The sequence below is a fragment of the Brienomyrus brachyistius genome, chromosome 1, assembly GCF_023856365.1.
Source record: "Brienomyrus brachyistius isolate T26 chromosome 1, BBRACH_0.4, whole genome shotgun sequence".
Classification (NCBI taxonomy): domain Eukaryota; kingdom Metazoa; phylum Chordata; class Actinopteri; order Osteoglossiformes; family Mormyridae; genus Brienomyrus; species Brienomyrus brachyistius.
Genome location: NC_064533.1, coordinates 34,902,323 through 34,925,042, shown reverse-complemented (window position 1 = coordinate 34,925,042; position 22,720 = coordinate 34,902,323). Strand labels below are relative to the sequence as shown.

At 43.4% G+C, this 22,720-nt stretch overlaps 1 protein-coding gene across 2 annotated transcripts in view; it reads right to left on the bottom strand.

Moving 5' to 3' along the window:
- kcnh3 (potassium voltage-gated channel, subfamily H (eag-related), member 3) overlaps positions 1-22,720 on the bottom strand; it is an 85,125-nt gene that overhangs the window by 16,172 nt on the left and 46,233 nt on the right. For both annotated transcript variants that reach the window (XM_049027444.1, XM_049027435.1), the window contains 6 exons: positions 16,189-16,311; positions 12,575-12,714; positions 11,628-11,883; positions 10,648-10,805; positions 9,945-10,152; positions 3,531-3,935 (listed from right to left, as the gene is read on the bottom strand). In XM_049027444.1, coding sequence (XP_048883401.1) covers positions 3,531-3,935; positions 9,945-10,152; positions 10,648-10,805; positions 11,628-11,883; positions 12,575-12,714; positions 16,189-16,311 — 1,290 coding nt within the window. The remainder of the gene's footprint in view (positions 1-3,530; positions 3,936-9,944; positions 10,153-10,647; positions 10,806-11,627; positions 11,884-12,574; positions 12,715-16,188; positions 16,312-22,720) is intronic.

The following is a 22,720-nucleotide window of genomic DNA, read 5'->3' as shown; positions in this document are numbered from 1 at the left end:
GTGCATGTAAAAGGTCCGCCAAGTCTTAATGCCCAAAATACATGCCAAGAGGAGTAACTTCTAGCACAGGAATCATTCTTCTGTAATTGCCTGAAACACCTCATTGGTACTCTGGCCCTTCTATGACATGGTGAGGTCACTTTGTAAGACAATCCTTATTGGCCTCCTATCTGCAAGAATCTGTCTGCAGACTGAAAGACAGGGGCAGTGCGAGCTGACCAATCGGGTTAGCCGACCAATCAGAGCAACCTGGGCTCATTGGGGTGGCGCTTTTCATTCTAACAGCGTTTCAGACAGAGGGTTAATAAAGAAAAAAATAATGTCTTTAATAATAATAAAATTATGAACAGTGAAAATGAGATTAATGGGTCCCGTTTAAAAAAAAGATACTATAACTGCTTTAGCGAAAATCCTGGTCTGTGAATAAGCAGTGGAATGATCTTCAGCACTGGTGTTCTCTCACTGCACTCCTGCTCTGTGTGCATGCAGTTTGCATGCTCTTCCTGTGTTGTGTGGGCTTTGCCGCGGGGGGCTCTGGTTTCGTCCCACAGGAAGTGAACAGGCACCTTTAAATTGGTCGCAGTGTGTGTGGGTGTGCCCTGTGATGGACTGACAGCTTGCCCAGGGTGTGCCCTCGCCTTGTGTTCTATGCTGCTTTGGACTGGCATCAGTCCTCCTACCGCTCTGCCTATGAACATATATTGGATATTCGACTGGAAGATGGATGGATGATTGTTTTAGTAAATAAGTCAAATTTCAAGTTGCTTTGCAGAAAAGCTGGAATAATGACAACATAATGAAGCAATCTGATTTATTTTCCAAAGGAAAATGAGATTTAACTTGCATATGCCCAAATAAATGATTATGCATATGAACCACAATGTGTTGACAGATGCTACTCAAGCACCAACGGCTGTATGCTGTAATGTGACCTTCCCTTCTGTGGGCACCTAGACAGCACACTGAGAAACACAGAGGGAGCTTCGCAATACCCTCCATAGCAGGCACCACTCACTCTCGCCACCCAGGGCTATGCTGCGGCTTTTACACTATTAAGAAAAACACAGACTCGCTGCTATTATTGGCTTTAAAGGATGGGTGTAATGATCAGGCCAAGCAAGATGGGTGGTACTGCCGCTTTCGAGGACAGCAATCGCTGCTCTCTTGTGCACAGCAGACATGAAAGGGGGGTAATTAGCTGAATCGCTCTCTGTCAGGGGGAGTCCACTGGGAAGAAGGGTGTCATGGAGGAGTGTAATCCGGCACATGAAATCCCCAGCTAGCTCTCCCACTCTTGGCTGGTGATGTGCCAGTCCACCCACATGCCAGACGAGCCCTTGCCCCTGACTTCAAGCCAGCATCTCTATTTCCTCACATGCCACATTCCTGCCACTGTGTGCTGGAGGTAAGACGGCTGCAGCAGGCTTATAGTTTAGCTACATGTGATCCGTTAGCTTAGGAAATACCCCCTGTGCAGTGCTGTAACTGTTCAGGCAGTGCATCATGCTACACTCAAGAAATTATCATTTATGATTGGATAACAAGATCCAAAGTGATTCACCAAAATGATCTCAATTACAAAAACAGTACAGGGGTCGCATATTTCAATTTAATATCTTGCTTCGTTCCTGGTTAGCATCTGTTATATCTGCTGTTTACAGATGCTCAAGTGGCTCGCTAGCAACTTCACAAAGTCTAAATTAGTCCAGTCTGGGAAGGGCTGCATCAATCCAGTGCTTAAGTGTTTAATAAAGATTTATTAAAGACCTCAATATTTAAAGTCCCTCAAAGAAGCAAACCGGAGCACATGAGAATCTAGCAAAATGTATATTTGCCAAAGACACACTGCCAGTTCTTACTATATGTGGGCACTGTGTGTCTATATGTGGGCACTGTGTGCCTATATGTGGGCACTGTGTGTCTATATGTGGGCACTGTGTGCCTATATGTAGGCACTAATAGCTTTTAGAAGAAGAAAATACTAGCCCAGACAAACCTTAACTAGACCGCTGCAAGAGAGAAACCAGGCAGGTTTAAAGTGCCCTCGGAACAACCCAGAACATCATGGTTTTTGTGCCAGGAATAGATCAGCATCAGACAGCCTAACATTAATAAATTAAGTCATAACCTGTGATCACGACTGTGAAACCAGCAGGCAAAGTAGAGACACAAATGAACAATATTATGGCCAAATATCCATATAAACTGCTAGTTGGAGCCAGACTCCTTCTCTGCTCATAAAAAAATAAAGGCACATTCAGTGATTTCCCTCACTGAACCTTTTATATATTTGAAAAATGAGAAAGATACAGGGAGGGAAAGAGGGGAATGAGGAGATGCATTCTCTCTGATTGCATTGGGTACCATGCAGAATTACCACGACTAACAGTGCATTTATGGTCACATTTCGCTTCCTTTTCACTTGCAAATATTTCTTCTTAAATTGCGCAGCCTTAAACTGCGTCATTTGCACCTGCATCAAAGCAGGGTCATTGTGTGCTGCTGGGAAGCTGGTAGTCTGATTCTCATTGATATATCCAGAGCAATGATTTCAGTCTATCATCGTTCAGATTAGCTGTCTGAATACCTAATGCTTTATATCATAGCCACTTTCTTGCTACAGATTTTGTAAATATATTCCAGATTGTAAACCAAGTATAAGTGAAATGATTTATCAGCAATTTAACAGGTTATACTGGAAGCCCTATAGTTTGAAAATTTGCATATATAATTATTAGCATATCTGAATGAAAAAGCTCGGTGCAGTTAGTCCGGACATCGAATGCAGGGGTTCATTCATGGGTGGAATGAAGTCCCATTGTGTGAAGAGCCAGCTTGCCCTGTGCCACGCTGGCATGCCTGCCTTAGTATGCCCCAATCTGCACAGCGATTCACTGCCAGGTTTCAGCACCTTCTACTAGCAGTGCAGTGGATGCCGTGCTCCGAGTGTGACCACACGGAGACACCTGTTCGAGGACTTCATTAGGGCAAAAGGCTTCGCTTATCGGACACTTATGCAGTTCCCAAGGCTTTTACTTGGCTTATACTAAGTTTCTTTGTGACTCTATGTCTAAATGTCCTATTCAGACGTGCTTGGACATGAGGGTTCACTGCTACTCTTCCATTCTTTATCCTCGCTTATTTACAATATGTTTTTAATCTTCATATTCTGTAGTGTGGTATTTTACAATGTCCTTTGGCACACTGCCAACTGGCAAGTGAATAAAAATATTAAACAATGGAGTCTAGTCTAGTCTAGACTCCAAGGAAGCATTTTTTATCACAAATATCATCATAATGTTAGATGAAAGATAAATAATTTAAGCCTAGATGAGAAGCCTAGGAAAATCAACCATAAAACATTTTTTATAAATAAATAAAAAAAGAGAAAAATCAGCCAGACAGGAAGAACACAAAATAAAAGAACAGGCATCAAAACCATGAAAATAAATTGTAGTCGGCCTCCAAAACCGAGCTGGAATTTGAGATGTGTATTAGACTGAGCCCATGGGGGCTGGTAGAAAACTCACCCCCGATAAGCATGGTGCAGATGGAGAAGATCTTCTCAGAGTCCGTGTTAGCAGACACATTGCCAAAGCCCACACTGGTCAGGCTGCTCAAGGCGAAGTACAGCGACGTCACATAGGAGCTGCGCACCGACGGCCCGCCACTCAGCTCCACCCCTGTCCGGTTCCAGTGGCCCACGGCTGCCGTCGGTGTCTGACCTAGCATCCCTGGACCTGTGGCATTCCATTGGCTGGCATTCCAGGAGTCCTGACCCCCTAACTCCACCCCAGTGGCATTCCAGTGACTGCCATTGGCTGCCAGCCCAAGTGCACTCGTGGAGTGTGACGAGTCTGAAACTCCAAGCAGCGTGGTCAAGGGAGGCAGAAAGTAGGGTGTGCCCAGCCGCTTTGCAAGCTCATGCAGCCAACCTAAAAGAGAGAGACGCAGTCACCCACTGACAGACAACAGATAAACACATGCGTATAAGACAAAGAAAAACAAATGAGTGAAATGCTGTAATTATGAGCACTGAAGCAATTAATGAATAAGTCAACCAGCTTGAAGAAATGAATATGGAAACAAACTGCATAAATTCATTCCACAAATTAATCAAACCATATATGTCCTGATAAGACACAGTTGCGTCACAGCTACAGGGTTTGGGGGTTACAATCCTCTTTTTGCTCTAGCTTCCTTGCATCATTTAAAAACCAGCGGTTAGGCTGACCGATGCCTGTAAACGGCCTGAGGTGTATACATGTACCCTGGCATCCCATCCAGGGCAAAGGGGTATGTCCCCCTCTTTGTGTCCCCTGCCAGGGATAGGCTCCAGACCGCTCCAGATGGATGGATTGATGGATAGATGGACGAATGGATGAATATACCAGTTATATATTTCTGACCAGCAGAATGCTAAACGGTCATTTTAAAAAGAGAATTTGGGAAAAAATGAATCATTATGGACACTGGGATTAGAAGGTATTGTATCATAAAGATACAACATTGAAAAAAATAAACACAGAAGTTATTTTTCTATGTTTCAAAATAGGGTAGGATGTGTGCTTCAGTGAGTTAGGACTCATGATAGGAAGGTCACAGGTTCAAATCCTGCGAAGTAATATTACCTTCAGCGAGGCCCTTAACCCTAAATGCTACTGAGACTGGCTGACCCTGCTTCTGCAGCGAGGGTGATGATACAGAGGGAAACTTTTTTCAGCAATGTTACCAGGCAACTGCCAACCTGGAGAGACAATGGGTCATCAGTAGCTGGATGATGGCGAAAGTTGCCAACTGCTGGTCCAAGGTTTTCAAACAGGTATTTGTGGCCCAATATCAATGGGATTGAGCCTGTGCAACATTTCCCAGTAGCATTGCACAGCATCATTGCCCAGCAGCATTTCCCAGCAGCATTTCCCAGCAGCATTGCCCAGCAGCATTTCCCAGCAGCATTGCCCAGCAGCATTTCCCAGCAGCATTGCCCAGCAGCATTTCCCAGCAGCATTACCCAGCAGCATTTCCCAGTAGCATTGCCCAGCAGCATTGCACAGCATCTTTGCCCAGCAGCATTGCCCAGCAGCAATGCCCAGCATCATTGCCCAGCATCATTGCCCAGCATCTTTGCCCAGCAGCATTGCCCAGCAGCATTTCCCAGCAGCATTGCCCAGTAGAATTGCCCAGCATCATTGCCCAGCAGCATTGCCCAGCATCATTGCCCAGCAGCATTGCCCAGCATCATTGCCCAGCAGTATTGCTCTGTGCCCTGTGTATCATCACCTTAAGACGTCACATTGGATAAAAGCAGCTGCTACATAAATACATGTAAACAGGAATCACAGTTGTTTAAATAGCTGTCCGAGGTGCTGAAATGCAGTAGCTCAGCGGACAAGCATTCTGCTGCTATCCAAGGTCCTAAACTTGAATGACTCATATCAAAAGCAGCAGAGTTACATGAAAACTGGCTCAGGAACTTCATGCTACATCGTTTTTCCTCAGTCAATCCACTGCCCTGCAATAACCGACTCTGGATGTGTTATTATGATGCTGTTTGACTGTGCGTTTCCTCCCATGACAACTTGAACCCACACCTACTTTCACAAAATCCTATTACAGCTAATCGGAATTATGATATTGTCAGGCTTGAAGAGTAACAAAGTAAACCAAATTAACTGTTAAATTATGAAATAGCCTACAGGCCAAGATCATAAGGTTCTTTAAACACAATTCATGTACCACACACTAATTACCATTGTGATTAATTAACATGCATACTTTGTACTTTTGTTTTGCTACTGAGTTCTGAAATAAAATGCTATATAAAATGCTATCAAAATATCAATACATTTAATAATGTATGTAATATTATTAAATTATTCCTATCTCTTCTTAATCCATCCAATATTCTGATGATTCGGGCTCCATTATAAAATTTAATAGACGTGGGAAGTGCAGAGACATCGATTCAGGTATGTTCTTTGAATCTAAATGGGTCTTTAAAGACTCTGTTCTAGAAAAAAAAATGAACCAAACATTCCCCGAATGACGCTTGTTCAAAGGAGACTCTTTTCCTATTGTGACGGGATAATTATCTCTTCAGGGACCACACCACAAGCATGAACAGTGCACAATGATGCAAGCTGAGCAGTTGTGATCTGCCTGTAGTATTAACACTGCGTTCAGTGTCAGACAACATTCAGCCTCTTGTTGCTAAACTACATGACTTAATATCTAAGCAAATATATGACAAGAGATTGTGGCTTTTCCCCCCCCGGTAATCTGCTACAGCAATTGACATGCTGTCTTCCTCTCTGTTACAGATTGAATTTTGTAGAGCCTGACTTGGGTAATCAATACAACTGCCACAGCTGCCAAGCCTCATAGACCCAAAAGTGAAGTAGAGCACGGAGGACAGGTGAGCAGCTGCCCAGTGCTGTATTCCACCCTTAGAGTTTCATAGCTCCGTATCAGGGATCAACACCATAACGAATTCTAATGGAAATTATGATAAAAATGCGATTTTTACCACGGAGCTGGTATTTAAAATGGTAGCTTACACAGTTTTTCTCCCACGGACAGGGAGGGAAACAAGACAGGTTTGTGATCCCTGGTATGTAAACTTTGGGGAATCTAAGATTCTCAAGGTCGCCATAATGGAATAGCAAATAAAGTCAGTGTAAATACAAGGGCAACTTTACAAGGAAAAACTGAAACTGGCCATAGCAATGAATAGATCATCTAGGTACTGCTGGGTAAACATATGAATCACTTTCAGAGTAATACAGCCACACACTGAGGGATATGGGGGGTGGGGGGGGATGACGATCCAGCCAGGTTCCGAAAGCTGGTCAGGAATTCATATGATCTATAGCAGGGATGGGTAATCTTATCCAGTCTATGTGGGTTGTTGCTGCAACTCCCTCATTAGATCACTAATTAGAGAACTGATTGGCGATTGCCTGAAGAGTCATCATACCTGCGTTTGAACAGCTGACCTAAAGGTTATCCCAAAAACCTGCATACACACCGGCCCATAGCGGATAAGATTGCCCACCCCTGGCCTATAGCCTCTATGACACGTGAAGCAGCTTTCGCAACTCTTAGTTAATAAGAAGTTAGTGAGATGTTAATGCATTTCATAATGGAGAATGTTAATTGCATGGTATCCAGCTCTTCTTTTAATACACCATACTCAATATTTTTTGAACTTTGACAAAACTGAACAGGACGTGTTTTTTAATTCAATCTATAAGCCCTGAGTAATTTACCATTTATTTAAATAATGAAAATGTTCCTCGTTCCTTTCAAGAGGCAAAATCAAATAATTCGAAACATGTAGGCTTTTTCATCTTTAGTATGATAGTTTTGTTTGTTTAGTTTAAGAAACTGCCCCAATTCAGAGAGAACTCAGCTGAACCCACAAACCAACACATACCAATTAGGAAACACTAGTTTAATGAGACAAACTTTAAGAGTGAATGGTTATGTCGACATGATACTATTCTGGTGGAGAAAGGTTTCTAAGGAGACTCAGATCTGGAATAATAGTCTGTTGTCATAGTGTCATGACTTATTGACAGAATTGTCTATCTTCATTCAAAATACAGGTAGTTAAGGAGTGCCAGGTGATGTAGCTAATTAGGCTCGTTCTTAGACTTCAATTCAATTAGCAGCAAACATTTGCCACATTCCTCTTTCAACCTTGGGCTACAGCTGTTGCAGGATGGAAAAAGTTTAATTATGTCAGCTTCTGGCACCTCGCTATTGGCTGGCTGCAGGGCCTGGCAGTGACAGCTGGCTGTTACTATCGTCCTGCATTATTACCATTGAGAGAATGGCGGCAATACCACACAGCATCTGCAATTCCTCAGTCTGTGAGTGTTATACATGGGGAGGTAAAACTGTATCCATCACTAGCTAAACCACATAAATTTATAGACGGCTAATTCAAAACTGCCAGCATCCTATATATAAAGGTCAGTTTTTTTGACCTTGTAATATCATATCTGTACATTTCACCTTATTTAATTCTCTAGGCATTTTGTAAACAGTACTTTAGTCATACATAACTTTACTGATTTAGGGCCAGATTTACTAAACAGGGCATGTTAGCGTGAGAGCACAATCCAAAAAAGAGTCCAATGGGACTGGCCATTTCATAAGACATGCTTTTTTGCAGTAAATTGCCCACCACAGGCCTTTAGTAAATGACATGGCTTGATAAATTTAAATACTGTCCTCCCCCAGATTTGCTCTTTGTAAAGGACTCCTACAAATGCACACGCAGTCGCAAAATACAGCCAATCTCAATATTATTATCATCGCCTTTCTGGCGATAACTTTTCACTGTGCGTCTTCAGTAAATCTGGAAAGTGCTGTTTTAAAGCCAAAAGAGGGTTTGCACTGGCACAAAGAATCTGCCAAGCAGGGGTACGAAACATTCTTTCTGGGGCTGAAACAAAAAATATACTTTTTCAAACAGTAACTGGAATTACGAGTCGAGGTCAGCACATCCTGTTCAGTTTTTGACTGTTTGATTATACCATCAAGATGGTGACAAGCAGGCACCAACATAAATGTTCGAAAGCAGATGGCTGTATGATCCTTGAATTTCTCATATAAAACCATTCCATTATTCTCATTTGTCAGGCACTGGTCCATTTTGTGTAATACTTCTTGCAAATCTTTTATTTGCAATCTGCTGCACCACACAATTTCACTGCTGCAGATGTAACACAAGAAGTCTGATTATACTGGGTCAAATGGAGGCTGTGCCTCTCAGAAAAACAATATAGGAGGGAGGGTTTCGGAAGAAGGGTCAGGTGACCACGGTTTCCCTCTTAAATGTCTATATTTTACCATTGTTATTGATGAAAGTTATCCATTAGTGTATTTTGGCTGATAACCTTAAGAACAGCATTCAGACATTTTTTTTTCCGTGTTTTTTGGCCGAAGTGGTTTCTATATTCAGTCCACCCAAGCCCTGCAGCACAGTAAGCAACAGTTTCCAGCCTAATCCCTAGACTGCAGTTTGCCACTCTGATGGAAGAAATTCACATACAGCACTGTAGAGATCACCCTCTTTATTGCTCACAGGTCCTTAATCTGTATGTAGACACCAGCTTTTAAAGGTTCTTCATGGGCGCTGGAGGAAAATGAAGCAGCCTTGAAGGCACTAGCCGAATGCTTCACAGCTGAAGGTAACTGGGTTTGATTGCCCCCCTGCTCCATGTACGTTTGTTTCCTGTGAGTTTGTGTGGGTTTCCTCTGGGCAACCCCAATTCCTGCCGCAGTCCATAAACAAACAAACAGAATTCGGCTCCTGTACTAGTGCATTGAAATGCTGCCCGTGGCGTGGGAGTGCACGCATCTGACCCTCCTAGATGTAACCTGGCCTATATGCTTTATGACACCCACTCCAGGGTCATCGCATCCCTTTCCAGGACAAGCTACTTTGGGAGCTGGATGAATGACATATGTGCTGGCTACACAGCTCAATGAGCAGAGCCAGTTCTCACTAATACAGTTTACCAGTTGCTTGAAGAAACACAAGCAGCATTCGACTGTGACCCCATGGTCGACTTATTGATCCTAGCTTATCTTTTCTTGTCCCGTATTATAATTGCAGCAATGTCAGCTGTCTTATTATGACTTGCAGTGAACCTCTAACAGAAAATGGGTTGTGGGCTACAGAACTCGACAGCAGAGCTCTACCACAGACTGCGCCACGTAGGAGTCATTCAGCACATTTTTACACATACATATTACGCTTCTGCTGCATTTAGCGTGTTAACAACGTACCCACAAGTCACTGGATAACACTTCAGTTCATAAGCTATCCATCGGCTCTTCACAAGCACCACATAAATGTCCATAGATGGTACACAGGCTACTAAGGTCTCATGCAGCATGTCATGTCCCCCATGTGCAGTGAAGCCACTGACCGATATCCCAGGTGCCCGGGATGTTGCTCTCTATCTCACGACGGCCGATGAAGTACCAGACGCAGGCCATCCAGTGGGCGAGCAGGGCGAACATGGACATGAGCAGCGTCAGCACCACTGCGCTGTACTGCGAGTAGCGCTCCAGCTTCTGCAGCAGCCGGAGCAGACGCAGCAGCCGCACCGTCTTCAGGAGATGCACGCCAAAGTACTGCACAGAGAGGTCAGAGGTCACGGAGGGAAGAGCCATCAGGTCCTGTCACGTCAGCAAGTACATCTGTGGCAAAACCGCTCATCTATCCACAAACAGGGAGCATTGCTCAGATAACAATTCAGCCCGACTCTCCACCACAAGGAGCCCTAGCCTGGGAAAGACGCCAAGCTACAACTGGATATGGGTACACCAGTGACGTCTGGTGGAAAAATCCATCTGATCGGACTCTTCCAGCATGTTCCCAGAATCACACTGAACAGAAATGTGTTACATATCTTAAACTAATTAATACACTACCAGGAAAAAAAAAATGACTCAGTCATATCTGACGGTAGCTCTTTTGATTCTCAGAATAAGCAGTAATGCTGTAATAGGCTTTGAATGGACATTAGTGTTAATCACAGCGCTTAATGAGCCTACTTCCTTGCGATCATCAGTAACAAGACCTACTAAATTCAGGAGCATACTGCAGGTGGGCCCCTGGGGGCTTACCACGCTCACGTTGAAGGCGTACAGCAGGTCAAAGGGTAGGGCGGCGATCAGGTCGACGAACAGCCAGGTGGTAGCATAGTGCACACAGATGGAGCGGGCGTCATACACCACCTGGCCCGACGTGCTCACGTAGGTGGTGCGGAAGTTCAGCACGATGTCTGCAGCACACAGATACTACGTCAGCGTGTACCTCTCCACCTCTTATAGCCAGACATACAACCGTTTAATCAGGATTAAACATGGCCGTTAGATCATTAAATCATCAGGAGTAATTCACCTGGAAATAGGAGATTATGTGATAAAAAAAAAGGCAACAGAAACACATATCAAGTATAGGGAGGCACAGGCAGGAAGTACGAGCTGAGTTTAGTCTGAGTGCTGTACAGGGCATGTGTGTGGGCTGCACTTGACGTTTGAGATGTAATGTTCTTAAGTACATAATATCCCGATAAGTACCAGGCGTGCGTTCTGCTATGATGCGAGTCAATCCTGGCAGCCAAACGTTTCACCACTGAAACTGACGTCTCATTCAGGCTTGCTATTGCGGCAGAGCTCCGCCTTATCATTCCAGGCACATGGAGCTCCCGTTTGCATGCAGAACCTGCTAGGAAGCTGGGGAGTCATGTCTGTGCATGTAGGATCATTAAATTTCTAACCATGCATCCTCAGAACAGGGGCTTGTTTTGGCCCATGGCTAAAAAAGCTTTAAAAGATGTTTGTTTGCTGTTGTCAGTATCTTATACCCCTGCCACAAAACACGCAGCAGGATTGCTGCAGCTCACAAAGGTCATTGCTGCTTGGAATGACATTTTTCTTGTGAGAACATGTTATCTATCAACCACCTGAGTGACTTCATTAAGTCTGGATAATTGGATAGTAAAAACAGCAGCTTGATTCTAGCAATCACGGCGGTATGGCAGTAATTTTATAGCCTAATAGTTATGGCAGCTTATACAGCTGTCTTTGCGCAGGATCCTTACCCAAAATGAAGAGAATCTCCACCAGGATGTCGCTGACGCTTGGGGGACTGCGGGAGGCGGAGCTCCCCTCGTCCCGCCCACCGACAGCAGTGAAGCACACGTTATACGGTACAGTGACAGCCACGTAGAAGGTGGCTAGTAGAATTAGCCAATCCCAGCCCGCCTTGAAAGTGCCATAGTGCAACAGGATGAATCTGGATTTCTGAATAGCTGCCACCTTGTACTCAGGAATGGGGGGCTTCTCCCCAAACATGTTCTGCAGAATGACAGGAATTGAAGAATGGAAGATTATGCAAAGCATATCAGCACAAAAAGCCACTTACACAAAGCGTACACAGATAGGCAGGCTCTCAGACATGTGGATCACGTTCGTTAGCAGGTTATTCAGGTACAGAAAATGTCATAAAACTGTAAGTTTAAAGGGGATTGATGTCAATGCAAATGGTTTTGAGCCTAACAATTTGAATGGGGGAGTTCTGTGGTCTGGGAGTTGGAATAAATGAAGGATGCCTGAGTAAGCGGGGCCTGAAATTAATTTGCTGTCAGTCGGTGTGTATGTTACTCACAGGCCAGCGATCAAAAGACTAGGAATTCAAAGGTGTTTTGCTTTTGTGATGGCAATTAACTTACTTGTACCACTCAAGCACGTAATAGCAGTATAAGGCTGAGGCGAGCAGGCAACATTCAGACCCTCTTAGGAGTTTTACTTACACAAATATGTTCTGAGGGCAGAACGGAAAATTACTGCTTCAGAGTGATAACCAACCGGATTGTAGGGAAGGTGGGTTGAAGCAACTAGAGGAGGTGGGACCAACCTATCAAATGTCTTCATTCCACCTCCCCTACAATCTGATTGGTTTTCCCTCTGAACCAATCATTTTTCATTCTGCCATCAGAACACTTTTTTGTAAGTAAAACTCCCTCAAGCCATTCAGATAGGGGCTCACATTATTCAGCTTGAGCTTGCTCTTGTCCTGCTTCTGCAGGTGCCCCGACAGATGGTAAAGCACTGCCCGGCTACGGCGCCGGTTGGTGTTGAACCCCGGGGGCCGTGTGACTCTGTGCACCTCCAGGCCAGTCTCTTCATCTGAGGAAGACAGAGATTCTGAGCAGGAAGTGTATGTTAGCAGGGGGGATGAGCATGCTGCAGGATGTGGGGGTTTGATGAGATCCCCACCTACTCATTTCTGTGACAGCAAAGAGCTCCCTCTCAGCCTTGCTCTCTGTCATTATCCCCTTCACTCTGTCCCTAATTCCATGAGAAGTGTGCAGTGAGGCTGGCAGTGTGCTGAAATTGACTGTAAAACCAAAGCTAATGCTGATATTCAGATACTGGACATTCAACAACATTTAGAAAACATGGCATGTTAAATCATTGTTTGTGAAGTGCAGAATTTTCTACAATGCTGTCATATGCCACAAAATAGCATTGTATATCATTCTACTGTTAACAATTTCTGTTGTTTTCCACCCATTTTTAGTCATTTTGGCTGGCAACTATAAATATGTTTTCCATTTAATTGCAAGACCTTCTGTCAATACAAAAATGTCAGCTGTCTTTCCATTTCAACAGCCAGGATTATCATGTTCAATAGCTAATCATTAAGTATAACCTTGTTTACCCTTTAAATTCCCATTTCAGGAAAATCATAAACAGTTTAGAGCCTCTGATTACCCTGAACATTATTTCCCCTGTACAGTAACCCCCACAATATGTTGTAAAAAGGTTTATATAAGTACTTTAACAAATTTGTACCAAAAATGCTTCTCTTCAGTAAAAATGATATTCATATGGTCAGAATAAGCTGAAACCTTCTCAACAGAAAGTGTAAAAAAAAAATGTGCTGGTTAGCTTAGGAATCACATAGGTTCTTCATTCACGTTTATATCATCTAGTACAGTGTTTCTCAATCCGGTTCTTGGGGACCCCCAAACGGCCCACATTTCTGCTCCCTCCCAGCTCTCTACTAGACAGTCCACATTTCTGCTCCCTCCCAGCTGTCTCAGGACCCCCGACGACCAGTTTGAGAAACACTGACCAAGTAAGACTACCGATGTGAACCCTTTGGTTTTGAATAACACTAATACGCAGCAACAGGGCTTGGGGTGACACAGTGGCTACAGTATGTAGATTGATTTCCTCATCTCCTGGGATGGGGTTTGAATCCTGTGTGTGGAGTTCGCCTGTCCTCCCTAGATCGCACAGGATGCCTCCCAAAAGACATGCAGTTTGTAAATGGTTTTTCACTGTTAAACGTCATTTGCAGTATACAAGCGAAACATCTGGACACTTGGCGACTGGTATGAAGTACAACAAATATGAACAGAAATAAGAAAACTACAAACAAATATAACCAAATATTTAAACCCTCTCCGTGTAGAACAACTTGCTGGCACTTACGCGAAAGTTGGCCCAGCAATAAGAGGGAGAACAGCAGCCAATTATGTTGTAGGGTGATGAAAGTGCTCACAGAGAATTACGATCATAGCTCTCCATTACAGGAGCAGCATACCTGAGTTTCTGAATTACCTTTCACTCTGTATAGTGCGTCAAGCCTCCCATCACTCAGCACTTTTGAAAGTGGGAAGTTATGATGGAATTTCTCCCCAATTCAGATTGAATCAATACGTTTGTCTGACTTCCTCTCAAACTCTGAATTTCTTTCAGGTCTAATTATCTCAGCACAAAACATCTACTGGCTGCTGATTTGTCTTTTTCTAAGGTGCCTTTTCTCATCGTGGCGAAGTGGAAGCACAGCTATGGAGGTTCGTAATTATTGCAGGTGCCAGTTATTGACAAATAAAATTGATGACCATAAATGAATGAGTTAGCTCTAAGTTTTGACAGTGTTACCTTTGTCTTTGTAACCCCTTTCCCTTAGCCTGGCATCCTTAAAAGCATCCTTAAAAAATCCTTCTTTGGCACTCCTCCGCAAAAACCAGCAATCAAACCAACCCTGTAGCCATGTTATCAGCTGCCTGGTTTCAGATGTTGTCCAATGGCTTTTCCTAATCATACCCCTAAGCTGCACTAAAGACAGCTGTGACTAGATATCATCTTTCAGGCAATGTCAGTCGCCCTCGAGGCTGCTGTCCCCCATGTAAACACCAACATAGTTCAGTCTTCTTTTGCTTGCCCTTCTCATGTATTGTACATAAAATTCCCTGCCCGTTTCCTGAACGAAATCAGTCTCACCCCTTACCTGACACCAATCTAAGTTTGGTGTAAACCCCCGCCCCCATATGCCATAATGCTTTCTTTTATCTGTGGTTTCCTGGCACCCCCTCCCTACTCACCGATCTCGGGACCCTGGTCCCTCTTATTGTCCGTGATGTCCTTCTGGGAGACCAAGAAGAGCACCCCCTCCCTACTCACCGATCTCGGGACCCTGGTCCCTCTTATTGTCCGTGATGTCCTTGTGGGAGACCAAGAAGAGCACCCCCTCCCTACTCACCGATCTCGGGACCCTGGTCCCTCCTGTTGTCCGTGATGTCCTTGTGGGAGACCAAGAAGAGCACCACCTCCCTACTCACCGATCTCGGGACCCTGGTCCCTCCTGTTGTCCGTGATGTCCTTGTGGGAGACCAAGAAGAGCACCCCCTCCCTACTCACCGATCTCGGGACCCTGGTCCCTCCTGTTGTCCGTGATGTCCTTGTGGGAGACCGAGAAGAGCACCCCCTCCCTACTCACCGATCTCGGGACCCTGGTCCCTCCTGTTGTCCGTGATGTCCTTGTGGGAGACCAAGAAGAGCACCACCTCCCTACTCACCGATCTCGGGACCCTGGTCCCTCCTGTTGTCCGTGATGTCCTTGTGGGAGACCAAGAAGAGCACCCCCTCCCTACTCACTGATCTCGGGACCCTGGTCCCTCTTGTTGTCCGTGATGTCCTTGTGGGAGACCGAGAAGAGCACCCCCTCCCTACTCACCGATCTCGGGACCCTGGTCCCTCCTGTTGTCCGTGATGTCCTTGTGGGAGACCAAGAAGAGCACCCCCTCCCTACTCACCGATCTCGGGACCCTGGTCCCTCCTGTTGTCCGTGATGTCCTTGTGGGAGACCAAGAAGAGCACCACCTCCCTACTCACCGATCTCGGGACCCTGGTCCCTCCTGTTGTCCGTGATGTCCTTGTGGGAGACCAAGAAGAGCACCCCCTCCCTACTCACTGATCTCGGGACCCTGGTCCCTCTTGTTGTCCGTGATGTCCTTGTGGGAGACCGAGAAGAGCACCCCCTCCCTACTCACCGATCTCGGGACCCTGGTCCCTCCTGTTGTCCGTGATGTCCTTGTGGGAGACCAAGAAGAGCACCCCCTCCCTACTCACTGATCTCGGGACCCTGGTCCCTCCTGTTGTCCGTGATGTCCTTGTGGGAGACCAAGAAGAGCACCCCCTCCCTACTGACCGATCTCGGGACCCTGGTCCCTCTTATTGTCCGTGATGTCCTTGTGGGAGACCAAGAAGAGCACCCCCTCCCTACTCACCGATCTCGGGACCCTGGTCCCTCCTGTTGTCCGTGATGTCCTTGTGGGAGACCAAGAAGAGCACCCCCTCCCTACTCACCGATCTCGGGACCCTGGTCCCTCTTGTTGTCCGTGATGTCCTTGTGGGAGACCAAGAAGAGCACCACCTCCCCCTTCTCATTCTTGATGGGCACGATATCCAGCAAACACCAGAACTTGGCACCTACCCATGACAAAAAGAAAACACTGGTTACATATTTGTACTCTTCACTCTGCATATGGATGATATACTTTTGGAACTTGTTGCTGAAAGACTGCTGCGCCTTGCTGGTGACATTGGGTGACATTTCAGGTTGGTTTTATGTGAGGTTCACATGCACCCTATTTATATGCATATGTGCAGTACTTACAGATAAAGGTTTACCATTTAGACGTATTGTCATAGGCAAGAAATTGTATGTATTTAATTATCTTCTTCCTTTGACGTACACAATCTTCTCAACACTCGGAAAAGTCAAAGCTTGCAGCTTTTGGTATAACCCTGCTAAAAACCAAATAATGAATTAAGCTACCGCTAAATGACTCCAAAATAAGCTTAGGTGCAAACAACTGCCTTCAGAATTCACACAATAATATGAATGGACTCTACCCTTGTGGATCTTTGTGTGTGAGGTCACATAATTGGGTGATAAATTCAAAGGAAAGATAACCGTATTATTCACTTTTCAAAACATCTCTGGGATGAACTAAAAAATATGTGATTGCTTCTGCCATGTACACATCATCACACGTCATCCATCGCTATTTCAAGATGAAACAAGAGACAGTTCCTTAGGCACTAAATCTTTTTTCACTGACAAATGCAATATAAATTTAACAGTCAATGGATGTCAGAAAGGAGGAACTAAAATTATATGGAATTTCTTCTGCATTTTCACAGCAAATTTTTTAAATGCAAAATGCCAGCCTCTGTGGTTATAGACATCACTCACACCAGAATAAATATACTGGACTGAACAATATGCTACAGTTATTTTTGTTCATGCAAGTAAAATAATAGAATTTTCTCTAAGAACTTGTTGCTGGCTGTGTAGTAGTTATTTTAATGACTGTCTTCAATGCAGGAGTCTGGGTAATGAAGCTGATCCATGTTTATTATCGCTGCCCTGCTGACTGCCCTCGCCAAGTTGGCTTCAAATTTATAATTGAGTGCATTAACTCACAGTGCATAAAGGAAACAGGAACAAAGAGGATGAAACTATGTGATGGCATATCTTTAAATAAACCTTGTTCCAGCCTACAGCAGACTCCATACCCCATTTAGCAGTGCAATAGCATTTGCATACTGCAATGTGGGGACGTGTAGGGTCAAGCAGACCTGTGTGCAGGTCCACAAGTAGGACCACACCCAGCACACCAAGCACCTCAACCTCACCTGCTGATGCCTGCCCACTTCGCAGGAACCTCTTTCCATCTTACTGGGCTTGGGATTGATTTCTCAACTACAGAACACGTAAGGATCGGTAGTGGATCAGCTCTTTCTCTGAGCACTTAATAAGGTACAAATAAAAATATAAAACACTTCAAACACCTGCTTCCTCCCATATTGGCCATTGGCATTTAAACCAGTAAAAAACTATTAGAAGTTATAATATAATAAATGGGTGACTGCATCCTATAGAAGCTGCATATGTATGTGGTTCAAAGGTAAGAAAGATACTGAGGGGTCTGAGACTTACTCATTCAGTCATATCTTCTCCAAAACCACAATGACGACTAAATTCCAAGGCATGGACCTTGCAAACTTAATCTTGGACACTATTAATTTAGTCAAAAGAAACAATTAACAAAAACAGTAATGGAGAATTAGCTGAAATTGACATTTTAAGAAATGTAATCATTACACTTAGTGTAGTAACAATAACAGCAGGTCTTGAGTAATATATATCCGGCACATTCATCTTGCAAGTTGCCTTCACCTTAAAATAAAGAAAACAAACAACAAACATGTCCTTGTTTTACAATCTGTGGAGGAAGTGAAGCACATGTATAACATGGAAGACAGTCCTTTTGGACTATTTCATCATGGAGCTCTTTGTATTTTCTGTGTGGATGTTCTCCAAGCATGTGACTCACAAGAAAGGTGTAAGCATGCAGGATGAATTCCTCTCACTGTGCAACCCACGTCTGCCTGGCGATGATCAAACACTGCCATAATTTTATGGGATTGTGGACAGGCTGAAGACGACGAAGGCTGCTTGAGGTGTGTTTGTGTACTTGTAGAGTGTGTGAAAATGTGTATGTTAGCATTTCCTGCAGCCTGTACATGGCTAGTTGGCAATATAGAAGATCATTTTCCTCATTTATCCCAAAAAAGCCAGATTATTAAGTGTCAAATTATTATTATTATTCTTTTTCTTTTAATTCTTGGACTAAAAGGTTTGACGGATAAACCAAAGATAGCAGCTGTAAACTGCAGTTGTGGCATTCATCTCAAACAGACAAATTCAATTTCAGAGGAAATTCAACAGCTCCAGTTACACTAATCTAATATGCTTTTTAAAACGTCTTAGGTGTGTGAACTTCAGTCCTGTCCATACTAAGAATGATTGGATTAAACATTTTTCTTTTAATAGATTGACAGGAAAGATACTAGGGTTACAGAGTTCATAGTTTGCAAAAATCAGCGGAGATTTGAAGGAAAATTATATATGATCTCAGCAGTTATAGGAATTATCAGTTTTATCGAATTCAATAGGAATCATTCTGACATTGTGATTCTTGGTCCTGATATTCTGATTTTTGAAATGCTAAAATTTCAAAATTCAATTGTTAAAATCCAGTGGTTTCTGCAAAATCCCTCCCAAGGGCTTTGTTTGACATTCAGGCTTGACTGGATTCTCTTGTCAGCAGTAAAAATGTGGTTGTCCGTTACTTATATTAAATCCCAGTAATCCCAGATATTATGTTAGCATAATGTGTAAAAAAGCTCTAAAAGTAACTTAACTGTAGCTTAGCTGTCTCCTAGCAGCACTGCTTCCAATCTTAGTGAGACTCACAAAGTAACTTAACTGTAGCTTAGCTGTCTCCTAGCAGCACTGCTTCCAATCTTAGTGAGACTCACAAAGTAACTTAACTGTAGCTTAGCTGTCTCCTAGCAGCACTGCTTCCAATCTTAGTGAGACTCACAAAGTAACTTAACTGTAGCTTAGCTGTCTCCTAGCAGCACTGCTTCCAATCTTAGTGAGACTCACAAAGTAACTTAACTGTAGCTTAGCTGTCTCCTAGCAGCACTGCTTCCAATCTTAGTGAGACTCACAAAGTAACTTAACTGTAGCTTAGCTGTCTCCTAGCAGCACTGCTTCCAATCTTAGTGAGACTCACAAAGTAACTTAACTGTAGCTTAGCTGTCTCCTAGCAGCACTGCTTCCAATCTTAGTGAGACTCACAAAGTAACTTTGTCAGCAACTCAGATAGTTTAGAAAAGAGAGAAAATATCTTCATTTTAACTGATGGGAATTATTAGCATTATCATTAAAATTTACAAAACTCCAACTCGCTGACTATTCAGAGCAATGCCCAGGGTCCAGCTCTCGGATTTCTGCAAGCTCCATATCACTTCAGACAGGTAGATAGAGGTCAGATTTGAGTGCTTGGTGCTGGAAGACTTTGTTTTTTAAGGAATTATTAGATAGTATTTCACAATAACCTTATGAACCCCTGCAATATAGACTTGAACCCTACATGGAGCTGCATTGTCTCTCAACATATTCTCACTGGGGACTGTTTTTTTCCATTATATGCTGCCACTTGGGAAAATGTACCTGTCAAACACACCTGGTAACATTCCCTACATAGCATCCATGAAAAATTGCTTTGGTAAAGAAAAAAATGATAAAATGAAAAGAAAAATGCAAAAGTAATATATTAAAAACTGAAGGTCATTGCTACTGAATCAGGAACTTGGAAAGTAATAGAAAATTTTGATTACGTCCAGTTTTTAATACTTAACCCATGTTTCCTCCAGAACAATTTTAAGAGATTTCTTATAGTGGAAGATACAGATTAGAACATGCAATACATTATAGCAGTCTAGATTAGTACAGTACTAAGACAGTGTCAGAGCATGAATCATTCCATGAGCAATGTCCCCTTAGCCTGAATTTTTAAACCTACAATAGACTAAAGGCCTTGTATTGCGGTCTAGTCAAGGTTTAGCTATCCTGGTTTAGCTATCCTGGTTTAGCGATCCTTAACTAATGCTGTTGGTGTTTTCATACAGGTGGCTATTTATTGGTGTTTATGTACGGCTCTCATATCTTAATATCAGGACGCCATCTGGATCTTTCTTCTCCACCGTGCCCGAGTGCCTCCACGCCCGAGGCAAGCGCTAGCTGTGTATGAGCTGCAGCTGACCATGACCCACACCAAAGATATAGTGCAGATTTAGGCAGATACACCAAGCATGGTGGAGACAAAAACAAAGAGACCCACCAATACACTATGAGTTCTAACAACACATACACAGCAGGGATGTTGACAGAGGCTGGACATTTTATTTCCCAGTTTGCAGCAACTGATTTTATTTCCTATATTGGTTTTTAGGCGTAATTTTGACATACCTACGTAGTATCAATGATTCGTGCTTGATGTATTTAAGCAGGCATATTAAGGGTCACCAACGTCACATCAAAAAAGCTACACTTCATAGATACCTGCTACCACCCCTCTGAGAGGCATCAGTCTCACTGGTACTTAAAAAGGCTCCCCTCATCTGCTCTAGCTACTGGCTGATTTGCCTCTTAAATTTCAGCCAAAGTCCTGTCTCTTCGTCTCCAAGAGGCTCTGCCTGCTTTAATCGCTTCAGAACAATCAGGCTTCATGTTGGGAATGCAGTCCTTCCACAGCACCAGGAGGCTACTTAATATCTTCTTCTCCCCCTAACTCTGACTTGCCTTAAGTTGTGGTGTCTCTGGATGCTGAAAAACAAATGGAAATATTTGGTCTTTGATCTGGAAAAATTTGCCTTCGGCTCTATTGTATTTCATTAAATGTGTGGCCTGCTTTGCAGACTTGTTGTACCAATCATTGGTTTACGCTTACCTATACAACTCTTGGCTATTCACCCCCCCTTGACCACATATAATACTTGGTCTTCCTCTTATATTAGAATAAAGCCTCTTAAACTTAGCGGTTTCTCTGACCTGTAATCATTCCAACCTGCTGCTGCCACTGACTGGAATCCATTACAGAAATACCTGTCATGGCCTTCAAAGCCTTAATTATGGATTTTTTAATGACACTTGTGAATGTTTAATAATTCTGTTATGGGTTTTGTTTTATTTTTATTTGTTATTATTGTTTATTTTTTCATTTTGTTTTACAAGTGCTTTCATTGTAAATAAGAAACTGTTCTTAATGCTTTGCCTGGTAAAATAAAGGTTAATGAATGAATGAATGACAGGATTTGCCTACTTTACACCTGCCCAGTAGCATCTGCCCTGTAGTATTACCATGGTAAACACTAAGGCTGTCCTCGTTTTTCTAGCCCAGATATTTGGCTCTGCGGTGAAGAAGAATTCAAGGGCATCACCTGATTGGGTTTCACATACAATCTCTCACTTCACGCCGACACCTACCTCCTGCATATCTCCAATCCCACCTCCAGTCTCCCAGCTGTCCTTAAAATTCTCTATCAGTTTTTAACATGCCTAGGACTTAAGTTCAGTCTTCACATAATCAGGCTTTTCCCCATTATAAAGAACTCCTGCAGACTGCCTTTATCCTTACACTGAGTTGCAGATGCCTAGGAGTATTAATCACTAAGTCATTCACTGATATCTTTGCTAAGATCTTCCACTCGTACATAGATTAACTGAAATCAGACTGAACCAAGATGTGTTCCCCTCACCTCATTAATGGGGAAAGTCAATCTAATCCAAATGGTTGTTCTACCCAAATGTTATATATCATTCATCACATTCCAGTCTTATTAATAAATCCTTCTTCTTCACCTTGAATCAGCAGTTGAACATTTTTTTTTGGGCCAAAAGACAAGTACATATTTTCAGAGCAGCTCCCCAATTCCACTAACGGGATCCCTTTTGTTGCCAAACAAATAGGAACGGCCAATAGGAATGGCCAATAGGAACGGCCAACAGGAACGGCAAATAAGAAGGGCCAATAGGAACGGCCTTCAGTATTGCCTGTAATATCATCTTGCTAGTCTTCGGGATTAATAATCCAGATGTTGAACACCCCCTCTGTGCTTATACTGTATGGCAACATGCTCCTCGCAGCTGTCACTCCCCACAGTTACCCCTCACTGCCAAAAACATTACAGACAACCAAAATGTTATCAACACCATCAAAATATAGACCCAATTTAGGAAGCATTTTTCCCTGCGCAGATCCTCAGTTCGAGCCTCAGTCCAAAATGATTACTTATTTCCTCTATCTTACTGTTATCCAGCCTCTCCCTTATGGTCCAGTAATGGTTTTGCTACTATCAGTGACCTCTATAATGAAGAGGTTCTCTCTTCCTTTGCTGACCTGTCAGATAAATTCAATCATCCTAAAACCCACCTTTTGCTTCAGTACAAAAGCCAGTTTCCTTAGTCCCCAGTCGCCCC